The following is an 11316-nucleotide window of genomic DNA, read 5'->3' as shown; positions in this document are numbered from 1 at the left end:
TGGTTCGAACCAGCTTAAAAGATTATTTTTTTTTCGCTCCGGAGTTGAACCAGAACTAAACCATTTTCGCTGAACTAGAACGAAGGCCGGAACAAAAAAACTTTCGGTTCGACACTGTGCTGAAAACTGCTTTAGGATAGAGAAAGCCTTGGGAAGCCCTTGAGAAAGCACGCGCTTTCGCCTCGCCAATTTTGATGCGTTCTCACACCCAGTCATTCAGTAGTTGCCCTACAACTTAATAGCGCTGCTGTTAAGCAACCCGTCGCAGAGAAGATCTGCACTGAGCGGCCTAGCAGGGAACATTACAGAAGAATGTTGGAATGGAAGGCAAATATAGAACGTGCGGCCGAATATTCAAGCTTCAGTCGAGAAATATTTACTTTAACCTTGAAGACATACAAGAAAAAGAGGGTTGTGCGGGGGGTTGTGTGGCCTGGATAATATGCGAGACATTGCGACTGAAGAACCTAGGAGAGCGTTTGTGGTATCAGTGCCATCTGCAAAGACTGTGGTAGAATCTGCCGCATTGTGGAGGAGCATTTGCATTTTTGGCACTTCTGTGCCTGTCTATTGTCGCTTTGGGCATCCCGTTGTGTGTGAGAAGTGTTCATTGCCTTCCTCTTCGTATAATCCTTTTCCTTGTATTCGCACCCTCCCCCCTCATCCACCGCCATGTATTAGGGTAGCAGATCGGACGTTCTTCTGGTTGACCTCGCTACCTTTCATCTGTTTGCCTTCTCTCATCTCCTTTGTGAGATGCGTGTCAGTGTTTGCGCACGGGGAGCAGCGTCCCATCAGACTCATCAGACTGCACCTCGTGCTTTGAAGCGATATTAAGTCCTGATTTCGAAGATTGTTTTGATACTGGTTTAAATACAATTACGCAGCGGCTGCTTCTGAAGAAAGCAACCCGAAGTGAAATTAAATTTGCTAGGTCTGACATCGTGCCGTATTTTGCTCTAATTTAGCAGCTCGTGGGTGTGATTTGACTTACCATTTGTTTTAGTTTTTTTTTCACGCTTTCTATGCCCCTTTTAAGCTCGCAGTTGAACTTTGTCAGTTCACGTGTTCGACCACTGCCTACACTGTAGAGACAGCAAGGATGCAATAGAAAGGGGCTGATAAGAAAAAAACATTAAAATGAATAGAGTGCCGCAAGGAACTCGAGTGCTAAGACCCTGACTGAGCATACACTAATCACCCGGCGCCATAGAATGTTAGCCAACAGGTTTTCTAGCTCAGAACGAAGTCAGAAGTTTCCCGCGTGCGGACGCGAGTTTTCATTTCATTTCTCTTGCATATGTATGTGCGTGAAATACGTGTGCGTAAAATAAGCTCACAGCAGCCACCTTCGCACCTATGAGAAGTTCCGTGTTGCAGATATCCTATAAATAACGCCAGTTTAAGAGTACGAGAAAACAATGGAGACATGAATTATTGTGGCACTGAGAAGTTCTGCCCAAGGCTGAAAATGAAAAACAAAGCCACACATCTCACGTGGTCTGTGGAAAGACTAGGGTGTGATTGCTTCTCCTGTCTCGCCTTTTTAGGTTTCCGGTTGCTTATGTTTAATGCGATGAATAACAAGGTGGGAAGAATGATGCTATATTTCCTGTTTTCCTTTGAGTACAATGCAGCGAATAGCATGAAGCGGAGACGCGATATATTTCGCGGAAACTTGAGAAAATGTTTAAAAGAAAGGACCAGCCGAGAAATATGGGGAATGTTTTTTTTTAATTAGAGAAATCTCCACTGTGCTTTTCTTGTGGTCAGATATATGCGCATTAGAGAGGGCTCTTTTCTCTTGTTGGGTCGTTAATATTTTGCTTCATAAAGTAGCTTTGCACGGCTTTGAAGGTGCGCATTGCCAAGTAAATTCCGGCGTTTTCGGTTTCATGAACGGGACTTTTGTTCAAAGATATACGCAAAACAGAAACGAGTCAAGGAGGCATAACTGCAGAGCCAGAAATGCGAAGAAGACGGGACAAGGCTGCATTACCCAGTCTTGTTCTTCATCATTTTGTTTTCGTGTTTCGATAACGTTTTATTCGTCTGTTCATAGTGTGCCCATCCCTCTCCACCCTGTGGGAGGACCTTCATTCCTCGAGAATATAGTTAGTCACTTCCGGAACGTAACATTGACTTTTAATGTATGCACAAGCTCACGTTCGCTTACAAAAATAAGGCCGTTGCTAGTTAAAAACACACTTTTGATGCGCATGATATTAAAAAAAAAACGACAACATATACCTAGATACACGGGACGAGCATTATCCCATGTGTTTTTGTACGGGTTGTCGCTTGCTTCGCTCTAAAACTATTGTAAGCCTACGTAAACTGCAACCCCCAAGTCGCACAAGCCACAAAACCATATCGTGTTTACCGGTGAAATGAACGTTGTCATGTCAAAGGAACGCAATGAACGGTTTTTCGACGAGATGAGCCAACTGCAGAAATTTACAACGCCTCACCGAACGTTTCATGTGCGCCGAGAAGTCTTCCAGGTATATATATATATATATATATATATATATATATATATATATATATATATATATATATATATATATATACAGGGTGTTTCAGCGAACACTTTCACAATTTATTTAAGGTTGCCTGAGGCCGATAGCCAAATTCTCGTTAATGAGCTGGTCTACTCGAAGAGGCGGACATTACTTTCACAAAAAATTGAAATGCATAATCTATAAATAAAAAAATTCACTAATTAAATTTTTATCTAATTACCTGATGACCCATATTGCAATTTACAAATTGTAGCCATGGAGTTTGCCAGACGGATCTACTTGAAATTATTTGTCAGGGTGACACCAGTTTCGAGATATTAATTCCCGAACTTTGCGGAGAAATCCATGGACGTTACAGTTAAGTTTCTGCTTCAAAGCATAAAACGACGTTTTGTTAAGAAACTAACTGGAACGCCAATGGATTTCTCCGCAAAGTTCGGGAATTAATATCTTGAAACTGGTGTCATCCTGAGAATTATTTCCAAGTGGATCCGCCTGGCGAACTCCACAGATACAATTTGTAAATTGCAATATGGACCATCAGGTAATTAGTTAAAAACTTAATTAGTGAATTTTTCTTAATTATTCCATTATGCATTTCAAGTTCTTGTGCAAGTAATGTCATGCCTCGTCGAGTAGACCAGCTTATGAACTAGAATTGTGCTATCTGCTGCAGGCAACCTTTACGAATTTTTGAAAGTGTTCACTGAAACACCCTTTATATATATATATATATATATATATATATATATATATATATACTTTCCGGACCGCCACGTAATCCTTGCGACGTTCGAATTCATTCATAAGTATACATTGTTAAATGTTTCGAAACGTTGACGTTGTCTATGCTCCCCGATTCTGGCAAGGGAGCATAAGTAGCGACACTCACTGTTATGCTCTCCGTCAATGCTCCCTGCGGGGAGCATAGACGCAACCTATACAGCGACTCTGGAAACATTTTACATCGCAGTGCGCACATGTTGTCACCATATTAACGGTTCGCGGCCGCACCCGCTGGCTCCGCCATTACAATTAGTTCCCACCAGACAGCGCACATAGGGGCGATTTGTTTTAGTTAGCTCATTGTTATTTTGATTTTGTTCTTGCTTTGAGTGTGCAAACTTATTGAGCTTGGGCCAGTCGAGAACAGCCTCCAGCCGTGCTCCAGGATTTTAATCCCAGTTGACGAACCCGTGAATTTAGTCAGGGCTTCGTCAACTTCTACAGTTGTACAGAATCGGGTAAACAAAAAGATACAGAACGGTGGAAAATGAAACCCTGTGGTAGCACTCCATGTGCGTCGATTTAGGTCGCGATTGACTCCAACACACTCGAAAATTCCCTTGTGACAGGAATTTAACAAAACAACACAGTTACACAACCGAAAGAGACTCTCGTGCCGTAAGCAGTTTAGTGCGGTGTACATGATAAATTTTCAACAATCTGGACCGGTAATCGTGAAGCAGTTTGTCTGCTAGAGTGATTTGTAAGAAAATATATCGACTGATAGTGATTGCGGAGATAACATTAGCTAACGCAGCCAGTCAATAATAAACAGCTCTTACGACATAAAACACGGAAGAGAAAAAAAACGGCTCTTACAACCGAGACCTTTTGTGAATTTGACCCCTGGTGCTTGCAGAGGTGCGTGTCAAATGCAGAACCATCTGCTTATTTTTTATTCCCAAATTCTATGAACACGGACGCCTGCAGAGGCGGCAGTAATATCAAACCAAGTCATGGTGTTTTTAAATCCTACAAAGGGCGCATAATGAACTCTTCAGCAAATTAATTGTGTACGAAGCCTCGGAATGATATCTGTTGTTAGCAGCGTTATAAGAACTTTATTTGCCTGCTTCATTCTCAAGTGTATCAAGTATAAAAGAACCCTTTTAGTCGAACTAATGCAAGTGGCACTCTTTTATCACAGGCCACCCAACTCCACTCTCCCCGCCCCTCAATGAGAGTACCTTACATTACTTCATAAAGAAAATGATTATTATTAAGGCACTCATGTTATTTTATCTGAAGCTGCGCAGGAAATGCCCTTACTTTCAAGTCTATTCCAATGTTAACGACAGAGTTATGGAAGTTCTTTTGCTAGCTCTGTCGTCATCTAACCATCACACCATTCCCTTGTTCCCGAGTGCCGCTCACATATGCTGGATGACTGTACGACATTGTCTCACGTACCTGGACTTCCTGCACGAGGATGATTGGAGCCTGACAAGACATTTCATTACATCAAGGTGAATCAGCGAATAAGGCTATTTTGCCCAGCATATACACTTTCTAACTTTGCAAGGAACATGTGTGAGCTACGATCTATAGTTACACAGATTTTGAAAGGTCGTTAGTGTTATACTTAAAACTTTATCTCGAAGTGTCTGAATAAAATGCATTTGATTTTTTTTACTTTATTGAGTAACTATTAACACTTTTCATTGGCGCTAGCGTTCCGGAGAACAATACAACAAAGTTTTCCCAATTAACCTATAACTGGGATAAAACGCATTTTACTACCATCAGTAGCTTTATCACTGTAGAAACTACGCGCGCTTAGGTTGTGTGTGAAGGTGCGCACCTAGCAGGTGCCTGATTAACCAAGGGCATGACAATGAATGAGCTCCGCAGGTTCGCACGGAGAAATACTTCAGATACATTCTCGTTGTCCGCGAGTCATATATTGTTCTCATCGTTACGCTCTTTAGCTTCGGCGTGCATTAGATGTATGCTCCTCCCGTGTTAACTTTTTATCACACACGTTCCGATGACTCAGCGGATATGGCATTACGCAGCTGATGTGTCGGGTTCGATTCCCGGCCGCGTGTGCTTATATTCAGATGCACGCTTCCCCTCGTAATCAAAATCCTTACTACGATATGCCTCATATCCCACGTGTTTCTTTTGGACTCTAAACTCAATGTATTTTCCCCGCAAAATTTTATGAGAGCCATAGAGCAAGCGAAGCTTGATCTACTTCTCGTTGACAGCGCATGTCCGGCTATGCGCCGAGTTTCGCGTTGACCCTCAGCTAAAATTGAGTGAAAATTTGCTTGCAGTGGATTAAAAAACTGAATACCTCAAGTATTTAGAAGCTATTTCATGCATTGCCCCAAAGATTCAAGATTTAGTTGCAGAGAGCTCCGCTTGTTATTCAACAAAATGTTCGTAATACGTACAGTTATAAAATTTTCTTGCTACGTGTATGAGCAATGGGCCCCTTTATGCTGACTTGCCGCTATTGGCCAAGTCGTCTGTTTTGTGTCGGAGTACACCAGACCCCCCGCGCATTCTTTATTATTATCAGAAAAAAAAACACGCAGCAGAAATAGCAGAGATTTACGTCACACGTTAGCATGAATACTTTAGAGATCGTTGCATATGGTTCCTCGCATTGCGCATTCGATAAAGTTGGAATGACTCAGCTCACATGCGTTTGCTTCCCGTTATCTGTTACCTTCCTTTGTTTTGTTCATGGTCTCCGGTATAAAAGCACACCTTGCTCACTAAACACAATAGAGCGGCTGAGAAAACTCCTCGTCGCTTACAACGCTGTGGTGCCTACGTCACGCGTGAGGAGGCCTAATTGCCGTCACACACCGTGACGTCAGTACTTCAAACGCTCACGCTGCCGTTGATATTGTCTCTCGAGGTAATTTTTTTAAAGCCATGCTTCAGAACTCAAGGTTGCACAAGAACTCGGGACTCGCTGCGTTATGCGAAACTTATTATTCGTGCTTCCGGTAAACGCTTGCCCTTGACGCGTTTATTCATTTTTATGGCGTCTTGACGTCTCTCGGTGTAGCTACATCCCTGTGTCACGAGGATTCCCACCTTGCGAATTGCAAGAACTCTCTTAAAAACTTTTTTCTTCTTTTGTTTGTAGCAGTGTGTTTAGGCGATGTAGACTATGCATTAGCGAACGTAGCTGAGAGGTGATGGCCGAAAAAAAGTTTAATTGTTGCCCGGCGACAGACGGGACCTAGTTACAAAAAGCAAAAGTCAGTAGCACACCACCAAACACGTGACAGCACACCAAGAACGAAAGGTGTGTACTGCATGCCTGATGATGAACCAATTTCTGGAGAACGCGATCAACACAGACGTTGCCTTCCGTATCTGCTTGCGTCTCATCCGCAATCATTGGGCTTTCAGCTTGCACGACGAATTCCAAAATAACATAATGACAAAAATGAAGCGGACGTGGCTCTGTAGAAATTAACTGGCTTGTTCCTAAGCAACAAAATTATTATCAGTTGTTAAACTCGAACGCGAAATTTCCGCCAAATGAAAAGATATCCAAATTCTCCAATATTTTGTACCTCTGACGAGCCATAATAGCAGACACATGACAGTACTGATAGATGAAAAGTGTAACCACGCCCGTCTCATAACTTCGCTCATTGTGGTTCTACGGCAGGTATCAACATAGTGTAAAGCAATACAGAACAGACAGACAATGAAGAAAATTTCAAAACAATATGTGTATTATTTCCAAGGTTGGCCTCAACTTTTCATTATAATGTCTCTGGCAATTCATCAAACAACGCTCAACGTAGCAATTACCACTCGGTGACGCAGACCAACGTTGCACGTCCGGTAGTTACATAGCGTGGTTCACCGCGGTAAAACGCAGCGTGCGCACGCTAATCGGTGTAACTCTATGCGATAGACACATTTACCGTTCCCCAGTGGTCGTCTTGCTCGCCTTGGCTGTGTCTTGTCGTCGTCTTGTCGCACTTGGCTGTGTCTCCAAGCAAGACTGCGCGTGGCTTGGCAGCCTCGGCACTGTGTAGGCACGTTCCTCTTGTTTCACGCGCTCGCACACAAACAACCACTGACACAAGAGCACGTTCGGAAAGCACGCAATCACACGTGCCGGAAAATAACTGGTCGGTTCATGCGTACTGGCCAGGCTTCCTGCGTCGAACCCAGACGCGGAGTCCTCCCTTGACCTTGGTCACCATTTCGGTGCTCACTTTGAGCCGGTCCAGGGGCCAACTGGCCTTGAACGTGTAGCGAAGCAGTACCTTCGCCAGGACGACTTTGCCTTGGCGATACGCGAAGCGTTGACCTGCAGGCAGAGGCAAGCGGATATTATCCATAATCTATGTCGTAAATGACATAATCAAGGACAGGCACACAATTTAATTCTGGTGAGCACATATTTAATTCTGGTGGCTTAGAAGGGTGGCGTGAAGACATTAGTTTACCCAGTGACAGAATGTACGAGTAAACGTTAATCATTGTACTCGCTTTCTTTGAAATACAGCTGCAATTACCGATTCGTAATCACTGTAACCCACAACTACGCGAAATGAAGCTGTACAATTGTTCCACATAACACTTTCACCTAATTCTTCACTGCATCATTCATTTACTTGTGCGCACAAGTGCACAAATGGATGACGGTATGCTAAAACGTTGATCTCGCATCATGTCAATCACGGTACCACGGTGAGGCGGAGCATTCGCAGTGGGTCTAAGGTTTCACGTATCACGGAAAGCTAAAGCTATACGTATAATGCATTCACATGGAGCCCAGTGTATAGGGTTCGAATGCATTGGTGTGCGTAGTTTTGTTCCGCAGAATGTAACGAAGTTTTCTAGAAAAATGATTAGTGCGCCAATTTGTTTTGCCGGGAGTTTGCGGGACGTATATATATAAATTGCTGACTGTACAGAGATTCCTGCTTAGTAGGCATGGCTTGAGCACTGACAGACTTTATTCCCATAATATTAATAAGCGCGACAACGTAAATAAAAAGTTGAATAAGAGAAATCAGTCACTCAGTGGTCTTATTGACAGTTATCGCGAAGATTTTGATGTCCGCCATTGCTCGCAATCTTGGCAAGCAAAACTACAAATTTGTTTTGCACTAATTTTTAATATTTACATTCGTCATGTAACCTGATTGTTCACAACTTGTTCTATTGAGCAACTCATTTTTTGTGTTTGTCATGTCCTTATTAGCACATATTAATTTGTAAGAGATTAGACTTGTAACTATCGAATAAAGCACAACAATACAACACAACCGTTACAGGTCGTATTCAGACACATGCCAACACTTGCTCTTCACGAAAATACTTTTTTTGGTTAATTTCTCCAAGTTAAAAAAAAAGATAACGATATATATAAATAGGGAACACAAGAAGGGACTAGGGGAAGGCAACGGTTTTATCCTCCACTTTTGACTATGTAACCTGTCTACCGGAGTGATCTATCCACGGGAGATAGCGATAAAGAGCGCGTGGCAACTCTTGAAGCTGTCTCAGCATTTTTCCTATTGGCAGAGCACGCAAGGGCGAGGATGCTGAGGCGGCGGATGGCAATGCATCCAGCACGATGGTCGTGACGGTCGCCTCGAATCGATCCCTGTGCACAATAATTTTCCCTTGCAATCTATTCATATACCCTCAGCTTCCCGTGTAAAACAGATCGTTAATTTCAAACTTGAGAGAGGGTTCAAATGCCACCGAACGCAAAAGACCATAGTCTCGCGGTAATATTTCGGAGCTCGCGTGCTTTCCTCGGAGCCAGGCAAAAGCAAATATACTACAGCTGTCTATTATAGGAAAGAAATCGATTACATTTTTCTCAATGCGCTCTGCTAATCGCTCATTCAAGGTTCTGCTTTTATATCAATATTTTAAAGGTTACCTAAATCATTTGTGATAACAACTTGCTCATCGCAAGTTAACCGTCGAATCATTCAAGCGGGCAATAAACAATACTGAGTTGGTTGCATTCGCGCAGCACGCCCTTGTGGTCTTCAAGATTTGGCTCAAGTTATCCGGCTGAACCACCTTGTATTATATACCATTACGTCTGTGTCTTTGCGTTATTGGCGCAAGCAGTGGCTGCAAATAGGTTGCAGTCTTACCAATGCAATTCTTCGCACCAGCTGAAAAAGGTATGAATGCGAAAGGATGCCGCTTTTTCTCCGCTCCATCCAAGAACCTGGCAGGTATGAATTCTTCGGACTTTTCGAAGTGGTTGTCGTTTCTGTGTAGGCCGAATATGTTGATAAACACAGTCGTACCTTTAGGGATCACCACGCCATCTGAAAGTAAAACAAAACAAAACAATAATACATGCTAATTATCACGAGAAGTGAATACGCACGTATGGAGTTTGCCGTGGAGACCTTAATTCTGAACGTTTTAGAGGATTACATTTTTAATGCCCTACAGCAAACACTTGCTTTGAAGGTATATAGTACAAGCTGCGTGAAGAACAACGTTTTCTTCAAATTTCTGTGCCAGTAACAGCGTCAAGGCATGTCAATTATTGTAGAAAGATTGTTTCTGCGCATTTCATGAATGCTCCGCTCGATGTATTCTGAAGATAAACCCCAATGGTGTAAATTTAATGTAGTTGTTTAATTTGATGGTATTTGAACATCAAAAGATCGCGAAAAATCAAGGCACATTCATAAACTTCAGCTTGTTATATAATGCCTGGATGTGAATCAGTTTTCACCTGATTTTCTATCACACCCTAACCGTCAGTGTCATCTCTAGTACTGCATTTGAACTAAGTAGTCTTGTTTACGTAGTTGCTACAAACGTTTAAAGAAGTGGAGTGAGTTAAAGCGTTCGTTTAATGAAATCTGGGAGGAGGGGTTAGCTTCGCCACGCACTTGCCATAATATTCAGGTGTGTGTGGTGATAAATAAAGACACACGCACTCATGAAGAAGCGCAGAGCCAATCAACACATTGATTTGAGTAAATTCAGAGGGCCCTGTCAAGATCCATGTCAAATTACGAAGTGTAGCGCGCGACAAAGACTGCAGCGCAACGTCATGAGGTTGCGCTGCAACGTCCCCCAGACATAAATGTAAGGCATTCCGTAAGTCAGGCCTTGCGGTTGGGGAGCGTCCATACGTGTAAATTGCATAGTCCAAGCCCTCGTTAACTTCGCGCACGCGACGAAGGGGAGTGCTGGATTGTTGCTACGGAAAGTAATTTGTACAGTCGTCATTTAGACGAATACATTGCAAACAGATGATCATGTTGGTCCAGGCCACGTGGCGTGAAAAAGTTACAGGATGAAAATAAAGATGACGCTGATACTTCTGTTCTGTGCCGCAATTCACGCCATGCCGCCAGCGCCAGGTAAGGGCAAAGACGCGCTTCGTCCCTTTTTGAAAGCATCATGATGAGTTCACATTAGGTTCCGTGAACACGATGAAAACTTAATTACATTGGTTAACGTCGCAATGTATCTCTCGGGCTGTAAGAGAAGCCGTTGTAGCGGGCTGCGTATTAATTTCGACTGCCTGTGGTTATCTTAACGTGCGCAAGCGTTCTTGCTGTCTGGCCCTAGGCTTATTGCGGCCGCCGAGGCCGGGGATTCAAACATGCGACCTCGTGATCAGCAACAGAACGTCACAGCCACTCAACCACCACGGCGGGTCAGCATAGTGAGCTTTGACACTGGCGACTCTGGAATCAATGAAATTGTGGGTTGAAGTGACATCAGCATAGTCTTCATTAGAATGGTTTAGGTGCTACTGTGAAAATTTGAAAATTAATTTAATTGTTGTTTTTTGCAGGCTGAATCCATGATCTCATTATGAGCCACGCCGTAGTGGGGGACTCCAGAGTAATTTTGACCACCTGGGGACCTTTAACAGGCACCCAATGCACGGTACATGGGCGTTTTTTTTACATTCCGTCCCATTAGGTACGCGGCCGCAGTGGCCAGGATCAAACCCGCGACCTTGTGCTGAGCGGCGCAACACCATAGGTGGGGGGTGAAAATGTTTGCGCGGTAT

At 43.2% G+C, this 11316-nt stretch overlaps 1 protein-coding gene across 6 annotated transcripts in view; it reads right to left on the bottom strand.

The window, feature by feature from the left end:
• Positions 1-6995: 6995 nt before the first annotated feature.
• Positions 6996-11316, bottom strand: part of LOC119437021 (cytochrome P450 4C1-like) — a 212154-nt gene continuing 207833 nt past the window's right edge. For 5 of the 6 annotated variants that reach the window (XM_049660228.1, XM_049660227.1, XM_049660226.1 and 2 more), the window contains exons 10-11: positions 9419-9598; positions 6996-7605 (exon numbers count right to left, since the gene is read on the bottom strand). In XM_049660228.1, coding sequence (XP_049516185.1) covers positions 7430-7605; positions 9419-9598 — 356 coding nt within the window. In that variant the 3' untranslated portion in view covers positions 6996-7429. The remainder of the gene's footprint in view (positions 7606-9418; positions 9599-11316) is intronic. The other variant, XM_049660223.1, reaches the window with a different exon arrangement.

This window comes from Dermacentor silvarum, chromosome 1 (genome assembly GCF_013339745.2).
Source record: "Dermacentor silvarum isolate Dsil-2018 chromosome 1, BIME_Dsil_1.4, whole genome shotgun sequence".
Classification (NCBI taxonomy): domain Eukaryota; kingdom Metazoa; phylum Arthropoda; class Arachnida; order Ixodida; family Ixodidae; genus Dermacentor; species Dermacentor silvarum.
This window is presented reverse-complemented; position numbering and strand designations above follow the sequence as displayed.